This window comes from Orcinus orca, chromosome 9 (genome assembly GCF_937001465.1).
Source record: "Orcinus orca chromosome 9, mOrcOrc1.1, whole genome shotgun sequence".
Taxonomy (NCBI): domain Eukaryota; kingdom Metazoa; phylum Chordata; class Mammalia; order Artiodactyla; family Delphinidae; genus Orcinus; species Orcinus orca.
In genome coordinates this window covers 55,911,175-55,936,073 of record NC_064567.1, presented here as the reverse complement: position 1 = coordinate 55,936,073, position 24,899 = coordinate 55,911,175, and the positions used below count along the sequence as shown (strand labels likewise).

General features: G+C 36.5%; 1 protein-coding gene across 1 annotated transcript; it reads left to right on the top strand.

Annotated features, from left to right (window-relative positions):
* Positions 1-438: 438 nt before the first annotated feature.
* Positions 439-24,766, top strand: FAM133B (family with sequence similarity 133 member B). Its single transcript, XM_004265603.4, has 11 exons — positions 439-568; positions 6,775-6,872; positions 9,035-9,113; positions 9,800-9,874; positions 10,010-10,042; positions 10,485-10,547; positions 11,014-11,106; positions 12,454-12,504; positions 17,605-17,697; positions 20,251-20,298; positions 23,173-24,766. Exons 1-11 carry the CDS (start codon positions 545-547, stop codon positions 23,257-23,259), a joined length of 744 nt encoding a protein of 247 aa, XP_004265651.1. The 5' UTR covers positions 439-544; the 3' UTR covers positions 23,260-24,766.
* Positions 24,767-24,899: the final 133 nt, after the last annotated feature.

The window sequence follows — 24,899 nt, the reverse complement described above, 5'->3', positions numbered from 1 at the left end:
GTTCAAAAAATAGTGTGAAATGAATGCATGAGTGATAGATGAATGGAATTTAACTTAAAGAGCAATTTCTTTAGCAACATCTATGACAGCAGTGTCCTCTCCCGCACCGCCTGATGGACTCTGAGAGACCACGTCTGTCCTGGTCCTCACTTTATCTCCAGCATTTGCACTATGCTAAGCACACCATAAGCGTTGGAATAATCATTGTATCCTCTAGAAAGGATTTCAGCGCATCAGGAATGGAAGAAAGCAAAACAATCCAAGGCTGAACGGAAGTGAGCTGCCTGGGCGAGGCTGTCGTACTCGGTGGGCGGTAAAGAACAGGAATCCCCAGGCGAACCCTGGGAACCGCGGGTGAGTGCGGGCGCCTTCCTCTCCTCCGAGGCGATAGGTGGCGCTGTGGCCGGCCGCGGCCCCCGGGCCTGCGCGGCGCCGCTCTCTGGACGGGGTGGGGAGTTGGCAGAAGGACCTGCGGCGGGTCTGCTTCGGCCGCCGCTCTGGCCTGGTCTACCCCAGCGGCTGACTGATCGCTCAGTGCGGCACCATGGGGAAGCGGGACAATAGGGTGGTGAGTACCCGGTGGGGAAAGCAATGCGGCGGCGCGGGGCACGGCGGCAGGAGAGCGGGACCCCTCGCTCTTCCCGGCTGGGCCTGAGAGTCAGCGGCGGCGCTGGGACCTCAAACCAGGAGACCCAGCTCCCCTCCCCGCTCCGGCCCCAGACGCGCGTGCGCCGCGCACGAAGTTGGCGCCTTCGGCTCCCCCGCTCTCTTTTCTCTTCTCTCTAGTCTCCCTTTCCTCTACACCCCGTCAACCCTGCCGCACCCTCTGGTAGTGTTCTCTGGCATCCTTCCCTTCCGCACTCGGGCCAGCAGTGCCCAGTTTCTAGAGCTCTAGGGTCCCCTGCACCCTCCTGTAAGTAAGTCCAAAGTCTGAGGCCCGTGGAGGTGCCGGGACTCGCCCCCCACGCACCGCGACCGGGATCGCGCACCCAGGGGGGACGGAGGCCACGGACGTTGTCCCTCCACCCGGGGGCCTGCAGGGCGCCCAGTTCTAGCAGAAGTCGGGCTCGCATTTGAGAACCAGGATCAAAGCATTTGGCTTCGGGCCCCAGTGTCCAGCACTACCTGGCACCTAGTAGGCTCTGTAAAGGAACGAATAGCCTGGTAATGTTCACTCTGGAGTCAGGCCCAGACTGGAATGTCAGTTCTGGTCCCTCGGGAGTTGGGGGACCTAGGATGAGTTGCTTTTCTTCTTTGAGCCTCAGTTTCTTCATCTGTAAGAGGGGATCAGTGTTGCCCATAACTTTGCAGAATAGTTGAGAGTGCAAAAGGCAAGGTGGCCGGGCGAGTGCTTGGCATGAAGGTTATTCTAGTAAATGAGATAAAAGAGATGCAGAAGTACCTAATAGCAGAAAGAGTAAGAAATATCTGTAAGTAAGAAATTCGAGGTTCTGAGGGCATTTTGACAGGCGGAGATGGGAGGAAGGCATTCTAGGTGGCTACTAGCTTGGTGTGGACAGCCCAGGTTATGAATCAGTTTGAATGGGCTTTAAACAGAAGGGATTAGCAGTAAGCTTAGGTTGCAGCCTTACAGTTCTAGGCTTGGCTATGATAGAGTTTTAAACCACTGAGCAGCAAAATGAAAAAAAATAAATGTCGTTGAAGCTACTGTACTACATTTAGTGAACTAGCTTTTTAAAAATTAAGTGATTATTTCCTTTGGGGTTAGGGAGTGGGGGGAGATGGGGCGAGGTACTAAAAGAGCTTCACTTTTATGAAATATTTCTTGTCTTCAAAACGTTTGTTTTAATTTTATTTAGTCTTCATAATCAAAGATGTCTAGGAACCACAGTGGTGAACTTTGATTACAAGGTTGAGGAATGTTCTTTTCTCTTGCTTTCCTGGCTGTAAGTCAGACCTTGTGGTATTCTGATTCTCATAGAGTTGAAATGGTGTTCTCCTGGAGCATCCTTAGGTTTAAGGTGTTAAGAGTGTTTGGGCTCTTTAATGACCTTAGGCCTTAAATGCTTAGAAATTACCGGACCTTGGGTACAGTTTTCATGCAGAGACCTAAGATGTTTTGTTTTACTGGCAAAAGGTGTTGGTTTACACATACTTTTAAAGCATTTGAAAAAGTTTCCAAATTAGTTTCATTTACTAGAGCATTTTGATAATTCCGAGCTCTACTTATTACTTGGTATGTTGTCTTGGCCCGTGGTGGTTCTGGTAACATTTTATATGCACTTCAAAGGTTGTGGAAAGGAAAACAGGAAATTAAGAGGTAGAAGACGCAGATCTTCTCGTTCAGTCTCCTCATTGCAATGGAGGAGGAGATGGAACTGTTTAAACTGGGACCAAAAAAAAACCTTGGGTCATCTGATAAGTTAGTTTAGTACATCATAACTCTTGATGGTTTTTTTCTTTTTTTTTTTTTTTTTGCGGTACGCGGGCCTTTCACTGTTGTGGCCTCTCCCGTTGCGGAGCACAGGCTCCGGACGCGCAGGCTCAGCGGCCATGGCTCACGGAACTAGCCGCTCCGCGGCATGTGGGATCTTCCCGGACCGGGGCACGAACCCGTGTCCCCTGCATCGGCAGGCGGACTATCCACCACTGCGCCACCAGGGAAGCCCATAACTCTTGATTTTAATTAAAATGAACATGTGCCTCTGAAAATAATGGCTTTTTTTTCTTTTTACATTGATGATAAAAATCATGGTTTTAGAGATGACAGAATTGCTTTCTAAAATGCCATAAATTTCAGGTTGAAGTTTTTGTAAAAATAGGCTTTACTCTTTAGAGCTGTTTTGGTCTCAAGGCAAAAATTGAGCAGAAAGTACAGAGAGTTCCCATATGCTCCCTGCCCATAGACATGCTCAGCTTTCCCTACTTTCAACTCCCACACCTGAGGGGAACATTTGTTACAGTCAATGAGCTTACATTGACACATCATTTTCACCTGAAGTCCTTAGTTTACATTAGGGCTCACTCTTGGTATTGTACGTTCTTGAACGGCTTTTATTTATTTTTTCACTGAACATTTTAATTCTTGAGATTTGTAAAGGGCACTTTAATTTGTGATGGCCACCCTTTGTGCCCATTGTTTTCCAGAAGTTTCCTTCGTGTTCTTTTCTGTTACTAAAACAGATGTATCGTCTAGATAAAAATAGGTAATCAAAGTAGCAAATGAAATTCTGTGCATTTTGTCCTTAGCAGTTTCACTGCATTGCTTTTTTCCTAGCTGCCCACTTATATATTCCCTTGAGCTCAATTTGCCATCCTAAGTTTCAAAGACAAATCGTTTTCTGTTACCCAAACTCACAGCAGCAGCTTGAAGTCACAGGCAGTTCTAGTTACATATGAGTATGAGTGTTTGCTTTAAAAGGGCATAGTATTTAAAGTGACTGTCATAGACGTTTAAAGAAATTGCAGTTTCTTTATTTTGATTGATGCCCAGCCACCCACCGCCTAATGTTAGAAGCATTATTTTTCACACTTACGCATAATAAGTGAAAGAGCTTTACCTTTGTGAAATACTTTTTTGTTTTTAAAACCTTTCTGTTGTGCACAGTAAAATGAGCACTGTTGCTTAATAATTATGAGCACAGAATTTTGCAAGGAGCTTGTGAGATGCGCTTCATAAATATTGCTATTATAATTGAGATAAATAATGGAGGTATTTAGAGTGGTTGAATTTTTCTCATTTTGTTTACTATTAATATTATGGCAGTGTTTGCATGTAGTATTTTTGTTTTATAAAGGTAATGAGTTATTTTAAATTTTTTTCTCCATTGTATGAAATGATGAAAGTAGACGTCTTCCTTTACATTTTGGTGCACCTGCATCAAAAACTTTTTAAAAATTTATAGTTATTTATTAAAATGGTATCTCTTTTTTTTTTAACTTGCTTTTGCTTTTCACCTGAGAAATTTTGGGCATCATCTTTTTAATGGCTACATAGTATTTCATTTTGGGAATATAATGTATTAAATTAATCTCAAATTGACGGCTCTTTGGGTATTTTCAGTTTTTCCTATTTTAGTGATAACAGTTTTAACATCCTTGTATATATTTACAACTTTAAAAATAAAGTTTTTACAGTTTTAAACTTAAAATATTTTACTATTGAGTACTGCTAAAATTATGACATGCTACCAAAGAAATGAGGTGATAGATGATAGATATTATAGTTTTTAAAGTGATGATCTTAGCTTGCACATTGTACTTGCTTTTGGTTATGATGATTGTCAGTGTCATTGGTTGGGCCAGCAGCTGCTCTGTTGTGGCCTCTGTTGGTTGTCATTTCCACATGAACTGATTGAAATTCTCAGCAGAGACAGTTGAATGAAATATTTGAGGGCATAACATTTGATATAAAAAATAGGACTTTATGCCTCAGTCTTAAACGTTGCATTTGATATCCACATGTAGCCCTGATTCAACATCTCTGACCGTAGGAGCTCTAGCATTCATTCCTGCCAGTAAGAAAATTATATTAAAGGTTTAACTTTTTCATCTCAAGTAAGTAGGCAGTATCCAGTTGAATGGAAGTAGTTCTCGGTATGTGTTGTTTATAGTGGTTTTATATTGTTTATTCTGCCAGAGTAATCTAGAAATATATAACTTATATTTGTTATGAAGGTGGGTGATTTTGTCATTTTTAAAGATATTGTTAAATAAAATGCATCAGATGCATTGTACCCTTTCACTTCTTTTCAAATGTTAGGTAATTAGGTTTAAAATCAACCTTGGTAATAGTCATTTTCAACCAAAATTCTTTTTATTTATAAAGTAGAAGAGTTTTTATAAATGTTGACTTGAATTAAATTTGGAAAGCTGAATCATAGGGTCAAGAGGTTGAGACTGAATTAAAGACCAGATTTGTGAATTCTATTTAATAAAGCAACACCTCTTTGCTAGACACTGTCATTAACAAAGAAATATTCTGGGGCTTCCCTGGTGGCACAGTGGTGGATAGTCCGCCTGCCGATGCAGGGGACACGGATTCGTGCCCCGGTCCGGGAGGATCCCACATGCCGCGGAGCGGTTGGGACCGTGAGCCATGGCTGCTGAGCCTGCATGTCTGGAGCCTGTGCTCCGCAGCGGGAGAGGCCACAACAGTGAGAGGCCCGCGTACTGAAAAAAAAAAAGAAAGAAGAAAGAAACAAATATTCTGCTTTATTTTGTCTCAGTGTATTTTGGGGGAAAGTGTCTAAAAATGTGTTTTACTGCTATAGTAAGTGTAGTATACAGAGCGTAATATAATTTCTGTGGTTTTTTAATTGTACAAAAATATGTATAACAAAGTTCACCATTTTAAGTGTATAGTTAAGTGACATTGAGTACATTCACAGTGTTTTACAACTATCACCACTGTCCATTTCCAGAACTTTTTCATCATCTCATACAAGAAGCTCTGTACCCATTACACAGTAACTCCCAGCTCCTGGTAAACTCTATTTTCTGTCTCTATGAATTTACTTATTCTAGGTACCCCACATAAGTTGAATCATACAACGTTTGTCCTTTGGTGTCTGCCTTATTTCACTTAGTATGCTTCCAAGGTTCATCTGTGTTGGAGCATGTATCAGAATTTCACTCTTTTCTAAGGCTGAATAATATTCCATTGTATGTATATGTCACATTTTGTTTATCCATTCTTCCATAGATGGACATTTGGGTTGTTTCCACCTTTTGGCTGTTGTGAATAATGCTGCTATGAACATGGGTGTACACGTATCTGTTTGAGCCCCTGCTTTCAGTTCTTTTTCAATCCTACTTAGAGGTGGAGTTTCTGTTTAACTTTTTGAAGAATCAGCAAGCTTTTCCAAAACAGCTGCACCATTTTTTATTCTCACCTGCAACGCTTAACTGTTCCAGTTTCTTCACATCCTTGACAACACTTGTTGTTTTCTGTTTTTGATAGTAGCCATTCTAACTGGGGTGAGGTGGCATCTCGTCGTTTTGATTTGCATTTCCCTAACGACTAGTGACTAGTGACATTGAGTATCGTTTCATGTGCATATTAAGACATTTGTACATCTTCTTTGGAGGAATGTCTAAGTCCTTAGCACATTTTTGAATTGGGTTGTTTGGGGGTTTTGTTGTTGAGTTGTAGGATTTCTTTCTGCATTCTGGATATTAACCCTTGTCAGATACATGATTTGCAAATATTTTCTTCCATTCTGTGGATTGTCTTTTCAGTCTTTTGATAGAGTTCTTTGATGAACAAATGTTTTTAATTTTGATGAAGTCTTGTTTATCTATTTTTTCTTTTGTTGCCTCGCATGATTTAATTTTTGATGTTAACAATTTGTGTATAAAATTGCTCTCAACATGGCGCAGTATTTCCTGAGATAGAAGATATAGTAGAATAAGCAATGAATTTAGAGTTAGGTCTTCTTTAACTTCTTTGGAATCGAGTTTCTTCATTTACCATTGTGCATAATATTATTACCCTCAGAGCTTTACTGAGCTTTAGGAAAAAGCACTGTAAAGCCATCTAAGAGTAAGAGAGAGATATCATTATTATTTTCATCAAATCTCTGGTAAAAACACATTTTCTGTGAAAGAGCAGTATTACTTATCTCCCAAACTTATGAGGCTTAATAGAGCATTAAATCTACTTTTTGTAATGAAGAGTTGGTTAGTCAGATTGTTCATGCTTAGTTGGATATAGTATGCATTTATAATAAAGATTGCGTTATGAGTATGCAAATGTACTTTTGTGTTTTCAGTGGTTATTTTAATGGAGTTAATTTTTGTTTTTTCCTCAAGGCCTATATGAACCCAATAGCAATGGCCAGATCAAGGGGTCCAATCCAGTCTTCAGGTCCAACGATCCAAGATTATCTGAATCGACCAAGGCCTACCTGGTATTTGTGAAACAATTTACCTATATATAAGGTTTTCATAAATTTTTAAAGGTTATTTTTACAACTTTTATTGATTGCTGAGCAGTTGCTAGATACATAATTTTTTGAAGTGGTATTTGATATGTGCTTTGTTTTGAATGTATAAAACACATGCATGAATGTAAAGCAAACATTTGAGAACCCACCACCCAATATAGCTAAAGCACTGCCAGGGAATCTGTTTTGTTCTGTTTTGTTATTTATTTATTTATTTATTTTGTGGTATGCGGACCCTCTCACCGTTGTGGCCTCTCCCGTTGCGGAGCACAGGCTCCGGATGCGCAGGCTCAGCGGCCATGGCTCACGGGCCTAGCCGCTCCGCGGCATGTGGGATGTTCCCGGACGGGGGCACGAATCCGTGTCCCCTGCATCGGCAGGTGGACTCTCAACCACTGCGCCACCAGGGAAGCCACAGAGAATCTTTTATACCAAGCACATATTTATGTCTTAAAACAGACCTTAACCTTGAAGTGTTCTAAGCTATTTAAAATGGTAGGTTTGAATAATTTTGCCCTTCCACGGGGTATAACTAGGTGTTGAGAAAGATGACTTTAGACCTTGTTTCTAGTTTTATCCGCTGGCTTTTCAAAGAGTTAGGGTTTCCCATTGTAAAAGTTGTTTTTTTTTTTTTTTTTTTTTGGTAAAAGTTTTGTTTTAAATTTTTTGTTTGTTTTGCCCTTGTTGAGTGGCTCTGATTTTTTGTAAATAAAGTATCATAGCACTTACATTATTGTTTTTTAGTATGTCTTATTATTAAATACCCATACTCCTGAGGTAACATAAGGCAAGCTTCAGAGTTGTTAACTTTGGACTCCTTCTAAGGGCCCCTGATAACTGGGCAACTATAGTTGAAAGTTGTATTTACATACAACAGGGAATCCTTCCTTTGGGTTAAATAGGAAGTAAGCTGTGTCTGCCTCTTAGAATGTTCTTGAGTGCTATTTGTTTATTGTTGCAGCTTACCAAAAAATAAATTATCTCATGATTTTAATGAGATCTTTATATGTGAATTTCTGTGTTGCAAAAAATATGTGTATTAAATGGCACTGTAACGTGAAAAAATATAAAAAATAAATTATCTCAAAACAAAGTATATTTTATCTTTAAAATTGGGGAGAAGGGATGAATTTTAAAGGGGAAGTGCCTAAGCTAGTGGATTACATGTATGGTCAGAGGTCGCCAAGACAACCCTCAGGTTGGGTAATTGCTAGAAGGGCTCACAGATAGTCGTACTCGTGGGCAAGATTTATTATGGTGAAAGGATACCAGCCATAGTCAGCAAAGGAAAAAAGTGCATGGAGTGAAGTTCAGGGGAGCCTGGATGCAGGCTTCCAAGGCTGCTTCTGTGGAGTCATACAGGATGCATTTCATTTCCTTAGCAATGAGTTATGATAACACATGTAAGGTATTGCCAACCAGTGTGATTCAGTGTGTCCAGCTTTTTTATTGGCGACTGATCTGCCTCTGCCTGTCAGGTGCCAAAATTCCAGACTTCCAGAAGGAATGAAGGTGTTCATATAAACTATATTATTTGTATAGACAGGCACAGTAAGCCACTCTTATCAGGGGGTGGTACCAAAATCTAAGTTCCCAGATGCCAGCCAGGGCTACTCGTTCTTAAAAGCAGGTACATTATAAAATGGGTGATTTAGTAATAGACTATAGTAATTCAGTCATATAGACCTTAACTCACCCTAACACTGAAACTACTAGCTTTGTGACCTTAGGCAGATTTTCTTACCTTCCTCAAGTTTCAGCTTCTTTATCTCTAAAATGGGGGTAATAATACTACCTTTTCTCACAGGATTGTTGTGAGGATTAAAGGAAGATGTATTTAAAGCAGTGCCTGTTGTATGGAAGTGCTCAAATGTTTGGTGTGTTAGTTCTTATAATCCGTGTTTAGAAGGGGAGTGACTAGTATTATCTGATAGGCTTTATTATGATAATTGATTTACAAGGACGTGAACAAAGAAATTTAAAATGTAGCAGCACTGGAACTAGAATGGAGGTTTATTAGGATATTAAGAAAAATTTATTTATGAAATTTTTGTTGCCTTGTTTGTAAGCATCCGTCTCAAATTTGAATAGCTTGAAAACTTACTTGTACATTCTATTTTTTTAAGGGAAGAAGTGAAAGAACAACTAGAAAAGAAAAAGAAAGGCTCCAAGGCATTGGCTGAATTTGAAGAAAAGATGAATGAGGTTTGTAAATTGTGCCTTTAAAAAAAATAATCTTTTTTCTTATAATAAAAAAAATGAAATCTTTTTTTTTTAATAAACCAAGAGTTTGGGCCTAGCTCTTTAGGTTAAGGGTGCTCTGTATTATAGAAGTGTTTTTGTTATATTGAATACGGTTTGTATATTTTGATTTCTTAAAAAAAGAAATAGAGAAAAGCCATCTTACAGTAATTTAAATCATCTTAAGTTTTCTAAATGTTACGTTCTTCCCTTCTCTCCCCTTATCCCCAGGTCCCCATCTTACCCTGGGATTTCCATGGTGATGTTTGCTTGTTTTGATTACAAACATATATGTAGTATTTCAGCCACAGTATAGATTAATTCAACTTTTACTGTCTGGAAAGAGAATCTAACCACCATTGTTAAAAAGAAAAAAGTTCTCAGCCTCAGTAATAATACCTACTCTTCCTTTCAGTATACAGTAAGGAGCTCCCACCTCATAATATCCTCTTTGAAAGGAGCTCGTAGAGGCTCCTTTGGTGACAGGGTAAAGGATTCTGGCACCTGCAGTATCTTTTGACTGTAATTAGAGGCTGAGATGAGAGCGAGGTAGTAGAGGATGGAAGGAAGAAAGTAGTGGCTGTCTCTATATATTTAGGTGTATTAGAAGGGGATAGGTAGCCTCTAATGTGTTTATAACTTTTCTGCAGAACTGGAAGAAAGAACTAGAAAAACACAGGGAGAAATTATTAAGTGGAAGTGAGAGCTCATCCAGAAAAAGACAGGTAATGCCATTTTTAGTTTATTGCTATTCTTAATCTCAGAGTTGGGTTTTCATAATAATGCTGTGTACTACTATTATAGATACATTTGAAAACACCACCTTATTTAGATTTGTACTTGTATTTGTTTGCTTTTAGAGAAAGAAAAAAGAAAAGAAGAAATCTGGTAGGGTGAGCAAAAGTTTTCCATTTTTCTAAATGTTATAATCAAGAGCGTACAAAAAAAGTAAGAATAATTGATATAACCTGTATGCTAACTCTAGATAAGTCAAGGAACCTGGAGGTCCTTTGGTAGTTACGGGTGGTTTTGTTCTATTAGTGATAATAAAAGAAAGGTGCCAACCTCCTTATAACCTAGTGACTCCTTCATTACTGTTAAAGAGGGAAAATCGATTACTGTTGCTACATCTGTTGTTACTTTGTGTGTGTGTCTGTGTGTGTGTATGTCTGTGTTTGTGAGGGAATGTGAGATTTGACATTTTAGTATTTAAGTCATGAATATGGCATCTGTTTCTCAGACACTAGATTAATTTCGTTAAGTATTTGAGAAACTTAGTAAAAGAAAAAAAATTCCTGCATCTCACAAGCTTTAATTGTTTTGTGCTTGGTCAAGTATTCATCTTCTTCTTCATCAAGCTCTGATTCTTCCAGCAGTTCTTCAGATTCTGAAGATGAGGTAATGTTTGCCTGTAATGATTCATGAAATAATATCTCTGATATCTTTACTGACAAGTGGAAGAAACCCATTATGAAATATCTGTTAAAAATGTTTACTTCCAGTTTTTGATTAATCATCCATAACTGAGAGCGCTGTTGTGAATAAATAACTAGGTATTTAAATATTGGTAAATGTGTTTTTTAGATTCCTAAATTTGTCTTGTTCATTTAAAAATATTAGTAGAAGAAATGCATTTAAAAATCAAAAATTCTGTTTTAGCTAAGAATTACATGTGACTCATCACTTAACATTTTTTAATAAAACAAAGTGATGTAAGTTACATTTTAAATATTATTAAGTAAAACATATTTACACGCTGGTCCTTTCATCAAGTTTTGTTCATTGATTAAGTTTTGATGTTAATAAAATGCAACGATTATATTTTTGAAACAGAAAGCAAATATTTCTGAAATGTTTCATGTAGGATAAGAGACAAGGAAAAAGGAAAAAGAAAAAGAAGAGCCGTTCACATAAATCTTCTGAAAGTTCCATGTCAGAAACTGAATCAGACAGTAAGGTAAAATCATTTAAATGAGCAATATTTTGGATAGCAGACATTTAATTAGGTTCTTCTTTAAGTTCTTCCTGTCTTAAATTGCTCTCAGTTTAGAAATGTGATACTGTTTTTGTACTTTGATGCTCTGTGTCACTTAATTGACGTACTTAATAATATTGTACATAGGGCATTTAATTGTTCTCTAAGTACTTTGACATATAGGTCCCCACATCTCAGCATTTTTATGACAGCTTTATGATAAAGCATGGCAGACATTATTTTTCCCATCTACATAAAAAATTTGTAGTGCAGATGAAAACATCTTGCTTAAATTCATACAGATCGTATTAGAATTGGAAGTTGAATCTATCTTCTAATATCTGATCCAGTGTCCTTTTTACTGTACTGTACCTAAATCTGTTCTGTACTATCCAGAATTATCAGATGCAATTAACTCTCAAACATTAGTGGTCATAAGAAATACATGCAGGTTATAATAAAAATGTGGATTCCTGGGTCCTATCTCCAGAGTCTGATTTAGTGAGTCCGATTAGGATCAGAAGTCTACATTTTAAACCAATGGTCCCTAGGATTCTGATGCAGTGCTGTCCATGGGCCACAATTTGATGAGCACTGTCCTGGGGTCCCAGGAGAACAAAACAACTATTGATATATGGTTGTATGGCAGATATCTACTTGCCCTACTGAGACTTCTTTTGATAAAATGCCTGGCATATATAAAGTATTCAGTAGATGTTGGTTTTGTTTTTTAAAGCCGAAGAGCCAGTCTAATGATACTGATAGCTAACATTTATAGAATGCCTACTATAGATTGAGCCCAGTTCTAAGCACTTGACTTGTTAACTCAATCCTCTCAACACCCCTATGAAGTAGTTTTTTGTATATCCCACTTCATGGATAAGGAAGGCTCAGAGAGTTTAACAGCTAGCCCTGAGGGATTCAAAAGTAGAAATTCTTGCCTCCCCACTTTATAAGGAAGAGTAGGGAAATCAAATTGATGTCTGAGCATGGTGTGAATTAGAACTTCAGTGCATATGATCACTACAGGTAAAAATAGCAATAGCATAAAGTCTTATTTTAAAATAAACCCTGTGGTTATACAGATAACGTCCGTTGTTTTAGTTGTACAGAGATTTGATATACAGCCAGATAAATGAAGAAGTCTCATTCCCTCATAAGCACATATATACACAACCTGTATTTCTCCCGTATTTTCAGAATAAAATTCTGGAAGTAAACTTTTTTTCGGTCATAGAGTAAATCACTTTTTTGGTATTTTTCTTCCTTCTGTCATAATGCTGTATCTTTCACATTTAAAATTGATATATATATATTTTATTTGTTTAGGATAGTTTAAAAAAGAAGAAGAAGTCAAAGGATGCAACTGAGAAAGAAAAGGTAATTTATACTTTACAGTGCCTTAAGATAACTTCTTTTACTTCAAGAATTGCTTCAAAAAATTAACATTAAAGCATTCCCCTTTTTACCTTAAAAGATTTCTTTTGCTTATTGAGTTCATTTTTGAAGGTAAAAGATCAGAAGAAGCTTCCTGCAGAGAATTTGAGTTTGTATAGATAAATGTATTATCTCAGTTTAAAATTCAAAATAATGAAGATTCTAAACATTTCCTGTTTCCTCAAGTCATTTTAAAGAAGGTCCTTTTAATGAAAGAACATGGACTTCTGTTTCAAATTGAGTGTACCATAGCTAAATTTGAAAACTTTTTTCTACTGTAAGTAGATGTTTTATCTTCATTTATAGCTTATCTATACCTAATGCTTAATTTATCCCTACCTAAGTTTCTGGTTTATATTTTTAAATCTTTCTTATTATTAAAAATAAAAGCCTAAAGAAAGCAACTACTAATAAAAGGAAAATAAAGACCAGTGTCACTGTATTTTATTCAGTCTTTGTATATCATTTCTTAAAAATTGAGGTGAAATTCACATAATATGCTATTAACCATCTTTAAATTACAGTTTGGTAGTATTTAGTGTATGTACAGTGTTGGGCATTGATCACCTCTCTAGTTTCAAAACTTTTTCATCGGGCTTCCCTGGTGGCGCAGTGGTTGAGAGTCCGCCTGCCGATGCAGGGGACGCGGGTTCGTGCCCTGGTCTGGGAAGATCCCACATGCTTCGGAGCGGCTAGGCCGTGAGCCATGGCCGCTGAGCCTGCACGTCCCGAGCCTGTGCTCCGCAACAGGAGAGGCCACAACAGTGAGAGACCCGCGTACTGCAAAAAAAAAAAACTTTTTCATCATTCCATTAAAAACAACCCATAGTCACTAAGTAACAAGTTTCCTTCTCCCCACCCACCCCCAATCCCGTGATAGCCTCTAATCTGCTTTATGTCTATGGATTTGTGTATTCTCGATATATCATATAAAGGCAGTCATACTATATGTGACCTTTTGTGACTGGCTTCTTTCACTTAGTATAATGTTTTCGAGGTTCATTCACGTTGTAGCATGTATCAGTACTTCATTCCTTTTTATGAATGCATATAATATTCCATTGTATGTATATAGCACAATTTGTTTATCCATTCATTCATTGATGGACATTTGAGTTGTTTGTACCTTTTGGCTAGTGTGAATAATGCTGCTTTAAATATGCATGTTTCTGTATGGACGTATATTTTCATTTCTCTGGGGTATATACCTAGACATGTTTTGGTTTTTTTTTAATCAGTTTGCAAATAAAAATGCATTAACACTAAAAAAAGAAACCATATTGACAGAGTTGGTTTAATTAATTCCAAGGATTCAAGGATAAGAAATTTATTAATATAACTTGCCATATTAACTGGTCAAAGGAAAGAAACCGTGTGATTATTTTAATAGTTGCCAATAGGGTGTGATATAATTTCAACAGAACTTCCTCGTTTTTCAAAACCATTATAAAATAAGAATAATTGGTTAGTTTCATGTTTTAAAAAAAATTGTAAAACTAAAAACTGGCAATTTGCAAACATGAGATACTAAAACAACTGCACTGTGATTTTTGAAGTACTTCAAGATATACAAAGTATAGAGTAATATACACATATATAAAAAATCACCCATATGTATACCAACTAGAATTAACAGATGGTTTAAATTTTGTCATATTTGCTTCAGGTCTTGTTTTATGGGAAAAGAAGAAGTCCCAGGCACTTTCTCCTTCCTTAGAGACAGCTGTTTCTGAAATTACTGTGCCTCCTTCCCATCCATATTTATACACTTTTATTAACATAAGTATGTGTTCAGAAATAACTTAGAGTATTTTCAGAAGGGTGTCACCATGTTTCCTCTGAAGCTTGTTTTTTTCTCTCAGAATTACTGTTGACATTTATCCTTGTTGATACTCTCAAGTTTGTTTCTTTGGCTTATAATATTCCATTATTTTAACTCACCACAACTTGTATCTCCATTCTCCTGTTTGTGGACATATAGGTTATTTTCATTCTTCAGTAATGCAAACAGTGCTGCAATGGCTATTTGTTATCCATTTCTCCTTTTCCTTAAGTTGTCATTAATTTTCTGAGGTATACCTGGGAGTATAACTTCTAGGTCCTAGGATATACATACGTTTTACTTGTCTACATTTTGCTTACCAAAGTGCTTGTTATTAATTTACATTCCTACTAGTAATGTATGACAGTACCCTTGTTCCTCATACATACTTGTCACGCTGTGAGACCTCCCTTTTTGCCAGTTCAGTGTGTAGAGATGTTTGAGCCCCTTTATTTGTTTATTAGCCATTCAGATTTCATTTTCTGTGAATTGCCTATTTGTGGTCTTTGCCCATTTTTCTGTTTGATTGTTATTAATCTTTCTGATTCATAAGAGTTACATACTTTGGATGCTAATCTTTCAGACAGGTAGTTAACATCTTTTGGTCTATGGCTTCTGTTAATCCTGTTCAGGGTGTCTGTTATAATCTTACATGGTTTTAATTTTCAGTTATATGTATCAGTCATTAGTTTTAGCTCCATTTTTATTTTAAATTGTTCTGAAAGTGCTAGGCAATGGAATACCTAATTAGAAAATATAGTGGAAGAAAATATTTCATTTATGATGGTAACAAAAAACATATAGGAAAATCTTAAAGAAGTGAGCAGGACTTATTTGAAGAAAACTATACAGATCTATTCAGAAACGCGAAAATTTAATAAATGTTCCTGGGTATGACTTGCTCTGCTAAAAGTTAAAACATTTTTCATATGCTTTGATGAAAAAATGTGGTATGATCCAGGAATAGAAAAACAATGGAACAGTGTAGAGTCCAGGTAAAAATTTGTTAAGTATTTGTGGAATTTAATATATGATAGAGGTGGCATTTCTTGGACCAAAATGACTAGCCATTTGGAAAATATACAGTTGAGCACTCCTTAAGGCCAAATATATTCCAGATAAGTGAAAATTCTAAATGTATGAAAATGCAACCAGAGAAAGACATGGGTGAGTATAACATTGGTATGGGAAAGGGCTTTACCTCAAATCTCATGAACTTCTGACCACATAATTCAAATGCTGAATGGGAAAAAAGACATATAGGTTATAAAAAATAAGCTGTGAACGAAGTTTAAATATAATGAACAGACTAAGAAACACTACTAGGAATACATAAGGCAAAAACTTGATCTTCAGTAATTAAGGGAAAGAGAATACCTCACATACACATAAAAATAGGTAAAATACATGTTGAGGCAATTTTTAAAGAAAATATGAACTATATTCTAATAATCTGAGATTGATATGGCTGATAAAAGAATCTGACGAAGAGGCTTTTTGGTGAAGTGTGGTTCATAAATGAATGAAATAAGAAACAATTTTGAGGGTTATGGGAGAGTGAGAAAATCATTTGGATGAAGGCTGCTTTGGTCTTTGATTTAGTCATTATTGTTAAAGATTTTGCCCTCACATACCCTTTACTATATTTCAACTTTGTTTTTAATAGCGAGGAACTCATATACCTGCCCTCCAGAAGGAAATGGGTTAAGTAAATTGTGGTATCTACTTTCAGTGGTATATACTTTCAGTGAATGTCAAAGGCAGCCAAAAATAATGGTGTAGTTGGCATGGAAAGATACTGTTGGGTGAGAAGACTGGGTTCCAAACAAGTATTTATGTAAAATTGTATATACACAGAGATGTTTCCCAAAATCCCTGTAGTGGGATCTTGGTGAATTTTCTTAAAATGAACATTTATAATTTCTACCAAAATAATAAAGCTGTTTGCAGAAACAAATCACCTGTAATCTACCACACATATCATCACTGTTAATTTCTTTTCTTGTTTGTTTGTATCTTCAAAATTGGGTTCATGCTATGTAAAAGTTTTAGGTCATTTTTTTCTGTGTAAGATTAACTGGTGAGCATTTTTTCCTTTGTGCGGTTTTGTTTTTGTTGTTATGAACTACTTCATACGTACTGATGAAGCATATAGAAAAAATAAAATGACAACCAGCATATTCACTATGCAGCTTTAATAAATCTTAACATTCTGTCATATTTGTTTCAGATGTTTTCAGAATGTTTTATTTTTTTTTTGGTACTTTATTTTTTAATTTATTTTATTTTATTTTTTGGCTGCGTTGGGTCTTCGTTGCTGCACGTGGGCTTTTCTCTTGTTGCGGCGAGCGGGGGCTACTCTTCGTTGTGTTGGGCAGGCTTCTCATTGTGGTGGCTTCTCTTGTTGGGAACACAGACTCTAGGTGCACGGGCTTCAGTAGTTGTGGCACACGGGCTCAGTAGCTGTGGCTCGCGGCTCTAGAGTGCAGGCTCAGTAGCTGTGCCACAGTAGCTGTGGCACATTAGTTGCTCCGCAGCATGTAGGATCTTCCCAGACCAGGGATCGAACCTGTGTCCCCTGCATTGGCAGGCAGATCCTCAACCACTGCACCACCAGGGAAGTTCCCAGAATGTTTTATTTCTTTAAAAATGTTTTATTTCTTAAAATATGTACTTAAGCCCCTAAGTACTCCTCCCCAGAATTATACATTTTCTCATCATTAAATACTTAGAGATGAAGTTTTGTTTTGTTTTTTAATGTGAATTTAACACTTTAAATGCACTAAGGGAACTACGGTGCAGAGACCTTTTTAGGCCATCACAAATAATTACCTGTTGATTTTCTTTTCTGAAACACTAGGCCTGTCTGATCCAACCCAGGCTAGAAACAAAAAGAATTAAACTGCAAAGGACCCAATTCTTATACCATATGTTTTCCTTAACTTTTTAAAACTTCATCATGTATAATTAAAGAAAATAAGGAGGATATTACATCTAAATGGATGTATAGGTATTTCTTTTCAAGTTATTTAATAAAAGCATTGCTTTATTGGAATTAGAAACTGATTGCTGATAATTGTCACCAATTTTAGACGTTTCTAAAATGAAAATGGATAATTTTTGTGATAATTGGGAAAATTCTTAAATAGAACTTAAAAACTTAAAATTCGTGTGGCATTGTATTATATCTCAGTCGGCATACATGTATTTATTTTTCATAGGACATTAAAGGACTCAGCAAAAAAAGAAAGATGTATCCTGAAGATAAACCTTTATCATCTGAGTCCCTGTCAGAATCAGATTATACTGAGGAGGTAAGTCTATGATCAAATCCATTTTCTTTACTTTAAAATATTTAGTTACTTGATTTAATAAATACGAATTAGTAAAAAAAAATTTTCATAAGATATTTGATTTACTCACTTTTCTAATATGTAAAAGAGACGCCGTTTCAGAATAAGTTTTGTATTTTTACACAAGATAGTAATATGGCTTTTATTTTGAGAATCATATTCCCAGATACCTTTCCAATCTGAGATCTTTTATTTTTACTCGTCTAATGTTTTCTTTTTACTACCATTTTGATGGCATGAAAGATACTGTATAGCATGTACCATATTAAAACCCAAGCATTCCCTTGTTTTTGTTTGGTGCTACTCTTTTTTTTTTTTTTTTTTTTTTTTGCGGTACGCGAGCCTCTCACTGTTGTGGCCTCTCCCGTTGCGGAGCACAGGCTCCAGACGCTCAGGCTCAGCGGCCGTGGCTCACGGGCCCAGCCTCTCCGCGGCATGTGGGATCTTCCTGGACCGGGGCACGAACCCGCGTCCCCTGCATTGGCAGGCGGACTCTCAACCACTGCGCCACCAGGGAAGCCCCGGCACTACTCTTTAGGGAGTAGAAAGGTGATATGGTGGAACAGAAATGTTGACATGACTTCAGTTTTCCTATCCATAAAATGAGGGAGTAGAATTAGGTAATCTGTACAGTCCTTTTCAGCTCTAATATCCCTGTCTTAGATTTTGTATTCTCTTGGAATTAGAGTCCATTCTTAGTTAATTTTAGGTTTATAAGTTATCTTTGAAGTATTTCTCTGCTTGGACTTGATTTCCTCATTTGTAAAATAGGACCTCTTGTCCCCATGTGTAGCAATATTTTGTAATACTCCTTTAATGAAGTTTGTAGCTAATATAGGCTACCTGTACACATTTTTATATTAGTGTCCCCTAAAGAAATAAAAATGAATACAAGAGAATAATTTTATAAAATTATATTTCTATGCATAAGTACTTGCGCCTAATAACACTAGAAGACATAAAATATTAAGCTGTGACAAAATTCAGGCTGTAGCAGGTATGTTGACCTATGCCCTTCAAAAGCCGTACAATAGCATTGTCACCAATGACATTTTCCAAAATGGTGGACAATTCCCAGTAAAGCTCTGAATGAAACAAAATACAGTCTTCCCTCTATTTATATGACATAGCTATTCTGGGACATCCACTGTACGGTCATCCTTCGATATCTGCAGGGAATTTGTTCCAGGACCCCTGTGGATACCAAAGTTCACAGGTGTTCAAGTCTCTTACATAAAATGGCGTAGTATTTGCATCTAACCCATGCACATCCTCCCATACGCTTTAAATTATCTCTAGAGTACATCTAATACCGAATACAATGTAAATGCTATATAAATAGTTGCTGGCATGTGACAGTCAAGTTTTGCTTTTTGAAACTTTCTGCAATTTTTTTTTCCCCAAATATTTTTGATCCATGGTTGGTTGAATCCATGGGTGCTGAACACACGGATACGGAGGGCCGACTGTATCTTAAAACCCAGTACAAAATACTTTGTGTTCATATTGTAATAAACTTAGATTTTATATTATAATTGGGCCCATTATATGAATGTCAAGCAGGCTATTCTAAAGTTATGTCCAGGCTCCCTGGATATCGCCTGATGGCACTCCCTGTCTTGGCCTCACCCCCTCAGTCACTGAGATGACAAGAATAACCACCAGACACAAGGATTGCGTTCTCCAAGTTCTTTCAGGAGAAAGCTACCGCTTCTATTGAAAGTTAATAGTCTTTAATGCTTCTGTGTTCTATTCCTTCAGTCTATTTTAGTTTATTTGTGCTATTCTTAGTTACATTTTCATGTACTTGACATACAGTAACCTAGCAGATAAACCAGACAATTCAATATTTCAGCAATTTTTGTGCTTTATTATTGTATTAATTATGTTTGTCTTAATATAAAATATGTTACATTTGGATTTAACATTAATACACATCAGCTTTAGCAACTTTGAATTTAACATAAATCCAGTGTATCACACTTTAAAATATTGAAATAACATATTAATGGGGTAATAATTGTTACTTGAAAAGATTTTTATCAGTTCATTGATACTGAGTACACTATATATATAAAACCACCATTCGTTAAACACCATAGGTAAGAGAAACACCTACTGTATTCCAGGCATTCCCCCTTGAGGGTGGATATTACCTACATTTTACAAAGACGATGAAACTGAGGGTAATACATAGCAGAGGTAGGGTTCAGAGTTTGGTCTGTTTTATTTCAGAGCCCATGTATTTTATCTGCTGTACCTCACTGCTGTTTTTAGGTGGTGAAAGAAAATCTAAGAGAAGCCCTCTAGAGATTTAATTTTCTTTCCTTTAAATGTTTTTCGTTGAATCCTCATTGTGATATAATAGAGGTTTGAGGTACAATAATGCATTTAAAATGTTTTTTGATTGTCAAAAAAAGGTTTTTTACATAGAGGTATATTAGTGAATGAAAAAAAATGCCTTGGAAATTACATATTTATCTTCTGTTCTCCACAAAAATTTTAATTTTGTAGATACGAGCAAAAAAGAAGAAAAGCAGTGAAGAACGAGAAAAAACAACAGCAAGTATCACTTATGTTTTTACATGACAACAGTATAGCTGTTTTTAATATAAAATTAGTCATTGTAAAGCATGATTACACTTACTAGAACTAAATAAATATTTATTGGGAAAGGTGTGGTGTTCAGCAGCTTCACTTAATGGGTTGGAGAAAATTAAATTGGCTCAGAAGAAAGGAAGCATATCCTGATAGCAAACATCTCTGTTTCATTTTCAGTATTTTACTGTTAGAAATGTAAGCTTAAACTATTGTTTGACTTTCTTAAGCTGTAACAGGAAGTATGAGAGTAAAGTATGGTGATTCCCTCCATCTTCGATAGTAGATACTCCCAGATCTGCCAAACCTGGTAATAATAGAAAAAGGCTCATGAAGCACACACTGCAATGAAAAATAAGCAGGAATGTTACAACATAAATGATTCACTAATAAAGATGATTCTTTCAGTCATTTCTAAAGCCAGCTCTGCTATCATGCAGGTTGAGAAGTAGAAAGAGGAGAATAGGAAAGTGGAAGTGGTATCCAATGAGAAGCAGACCAACCTAGAGAAAGTCTGTAGCAAATTATCAAGGAGAAATGCAGATCATATCAGCAAAGTAATTTAGGAGCACCCACATAAGTGTGGGCTATGACCTTTGAAGGCATTTTCTTAGGGAGGAGTAAAAGAAAAATGAGAACAGCATCATTTGTAGGTTTGAGAGTAACTGCCCCTTCCCAGAATGTCCCTGACTCTTAAAACGAGGGTCCTTCTCTGAGAAGGTTCACCTGATAATGTGTGATTCGGAAATAACATTTTATATGCTTCAAGACCAAGGAGACATTTTTCCTGAGTGGGAAAATAACTTGGATGAAGACTGCATCTTTGGTTCAGATTAATAAGACATAAAGTTAATTTTGGATAATTCTAATTTATATTTGCATACTTTACTGTTTCATGCATTCAGCTAGCATGTATTTATTAAGCTTCTCTATGCAGGCACTGTTCTGTCTTGGTAGAGCTGTTATAATGGAGTACGAGATAGATAAGAGTGTGACAAATGAGAGGCTGACTCGGAGAGAAAGCCTCTTTGAGGACGTAAAATTAAGCTGAAATCTGATTTACAAAAAAGAGCCAACCATTAGAAGATGAAAGATAGAACATGCTAGACAGAGAGAAGAGCTCAGGACCTATGGTGGGAGTGAGCTTGATATGTTTGAAGAAGTGAAAAAAGGTAGGCTTGGCTTACACGTAGTAGATAAAGAGGATAGCATATAATGAGGTTGGGAAGTAAGCAGAGGCCATCTCACAGAGCACACTATTTAGGTTTTAATCAAAGCAAACAGGTAACCTAAATCAACTTTACATTTTAAAAATATTTTGGCAGAAGTGATGACTGGACCTAAATGAGGAATGCTGTTGTTTGTATTACAGTGGTAGTGATGGAGATGGACTGGCATGATGGATTTGAGATATGATTTGGCCTTAGGTGGTAGGACTTGCTTGGTGCTTCAGGGGTGGAGAGTGGAGTTAAAGAGTCGAGTCAAAGATAGTTTAGATTGTTTGGCTTAAACAATATGATGAATTAGTGGTGCCATGCACTAAGATGGTTGAGAAAGGATTTGGAGGGAAAAATTAAGCATTTTTAATAACTAGCATGGTAGAGCTAGTAATAAGGCACTTGCAGTCTTGAGTTTAGAGCATAGGACTGGATATAAAGATTTGGTCTGTTAAGTGGTATTTAAAGCATGTTACTGGGAGAGCATGTGGAAAAGAAGGGAAGGAAGCCCACAAAGGTTGAGCAGAGGAAGAAGAACCAGCAAACAAGGTCTTTGTGATAGAAGGAAAGCAGCAGAGTGAGGTGTCATGGAAGCCAAGAAGAAAAGTGTTTTAAGAACAGAGTGGCCAACTATCCTTTTATGAAAAAGTAACCTATACCCAAAACTTATTTTTAAAAGCCCAGATATAAGATTTTGGACTCTCTAAAAGTCCCTGCATACCTGGGCTCCTAATGAAAAGAACAGTGAAAGTTTGTTAGTGTCACAAAGTGATAGAGGCCTTAGGGAAGGCGGAGGGATAGAAGTTCTAATAGATAAGGAGATGGAGAGGAAGTTTTATTTTTGCCACCCTTAATTAAGGCTCTTGCCTTTTCTTTTTACTTCTGAATATCAACAACTAGTATATTATGTGATGCTACATTTCCAATATCTGTTTCTAAAAGTTCTGCCTTCTCTTTTACATCAGAAAGTCAAGAGAGTCAGGGTTCAGCAGAATTCTAGCTTCCTTTGTCTAGTCACAGTATGACTACTTTTACTAGGCCTCAGTGGTGTTTTCCTCTAAAAACCAAGCGTCCATTTTTCTAAGCTAAATATACTTTTCAACTGTACGTCAGTATTTTGTACCAGATAGTTGTTAACTTAATAATTAAAGTAGCACTACCAGTCTAAGCAGTACCTAATCCTGTTCCTATTTACTTAAAAGTAGCAGGTTTAATGTATTCTCTAAAAGTTATCATTTTACAAACAATTGTGTTTTGCTGTGGTATGACGATTCCTTTGCAGTAACTAAAATGATTTCACCTTTAAAAATTAGATAACATGAAGTATAACAGTTGATACCATAATCCAGTTGAATTTATTTTCTACAGGAAATCTTGTTAGAAGCTACGTTAATGTGCTACTGACTAGAGTTTTCCTCATCTTTTGAAAATTGACAAGCACTCTCTTAGTCCTCATACAATATTATTGAGACTTTTCGAGAAATGTTTTCAGTAGCTTACTTGTTTGTGTGGATTGTTAGAAATAACTATACATAGTAGATTAGAAGTACCACGGTGAAGTTGTTGTTTTTAATTTGCAGATTTTCATGTAGCTGTGTCTAACATGGAACTATCTTTTCAGGAAAAAACAAAAAAGAAAAAGAAGCATAAGAAACACAGTAAGAAGAAGAAAAAGAAGGCTGCTAGTTCAAGTCCTGACTCACCATAACATTAAGAAGAATCAGGATTCACTTATAAAGAAAGTGCAATGTCTAAGGAAATATCAACTGTGAACATTATGACATATTTACTAAAATGCATGAATTTTCTTGTTTTTAGAATTATTCCTGGACTATCAGTAGCCACTCAGATGCCGCTGTGTGAAAGGGCCATAATTGTTGCCTGCTGCTTGAACATCTGTTTTTTTCTCATCCAGTGCTTTATAACTGGGAGATAACACACTGCAGTCATACTAGTGGTTAAGATATTTGGGAATAAAGTTAATATTTTTGACTAGAAGTATCTAATGATAAATCAACAGAAACTGAATCTGGATACATCATTAAGATGTAATCAGACATGACCAGATGACTCTAGTTAACATTTTTGAAGTAGGGATTACATCGACGTTTCAAAATCCTTACTCTGTAGATAAGCGTATTTTAATTTTTTCCCCTTGTATACTTTTGTTTACCTGGGGAAGGAGCTTTTAGGGGTGGGGGTGGGGTTTGATATCACTTCAGCTAGCAGAATAGCGTGCCTTTATCCTCACACATCTTATTTTTGTGGACACAGTAGCCATGCTTCATGGGGAGGTCAGGGCCGGGTATGGCAGTCTTGCCCTTTACTGAGCTTAGTGACATTGTTGGACTCTGTCATATGCTACTTTGAGTGAACCAGAGAAATAGCCTTTTGCAGCATGAGAATGCCCCAAAAGCTCTGGGATTTACCTCCACTTCAATAATACTGAATGTTTTTTAGCATTAGAATGTGTTATAACATTTGAACTAATTTTGACTACACTTTGGCTTTGAAAAGGAATCATTTCAAATGACACTGGTACTTTTTGAACTTGATAGCTAAAGATTCTAAAATGCATGTTTTATACTGTTAGGTTTTAACCAGTCAGGAAAATTTTATGTAATCAGTGATAGTTCCTTTATTTTTTGTATGAGTTTTGTTTAGGCTGTAATGTTTAGCTTTTTATTAACTCCTTATTCTTGCTATTCTAAATTCCTTACTGTGTTTAACAGCATACTTGCCAAGATACTTAGCATGTAAAAAGCAGGTTTTTGATTTTTTTTTTTTTTTTTTAACAGCTTCATATTGAAGCTGAGACTTAACCATAAATAAGTTGAGTGACAGGCCTGGTATGCTGTGTCTTGTTACACAAAACTATTGCCAGAATCTTAGTAAATATAACGTTTTAAAGGTTTGTCTTTGTATATTCACAATGGATTATGACAAGTTAAATTTAAGTGAGAATTACATATTTGCTTTTCCTGTGTCATATTTTACTAAGATTTTGTGCCTCATGTCTCCTGCTGAATTGTTTACTAGTAATGTTAAAAAGAATTGATAAATCATTTTCACTTTACATTTTTATATAATCAGGTAACATGAAATATAATTTGATGTACAATTTTGCCTGTTACAGAGGGTGTGCTAATTATAGTGGTATATGCACAAAACATTTTGGCATGACAAGCTGAATAAATAGCTATTTTACTTAAAAATAGCTGTGTTCTTATCAGCTCCCTTTGAGTCTCAAGTTATAAAGATTAAGGAACACTACTAGGTGTTAAGTGCTAGGTGGATAAGTCATGTCCCCAAGTTTTTAGCCATAAAATATAATACGTTTCTTGGTAA

Bases quoted from the DNA above. Each gene is read 5' to 3' on its own strand.
- FAM133B (XM_004265603.4), top strand. From the start codon at position 545: ATGGGGAAGCGGGACAATAGGGTG. The intron at 10,043-10,484 runs GTGAGCAAAAGT...TGCTTGGTCAAG, and splicing joins AAAAGAAGAAATCTGGTAGG to TATTCATCTTCTTCTTCATC. The intron at 20,299-23,172 runs GCAAGTATCACT...CTATCTTTTCAG, and splicing joins AAGAACGAGAAAAAACAACA to GAAAAAACAAAAAAGAAAAA.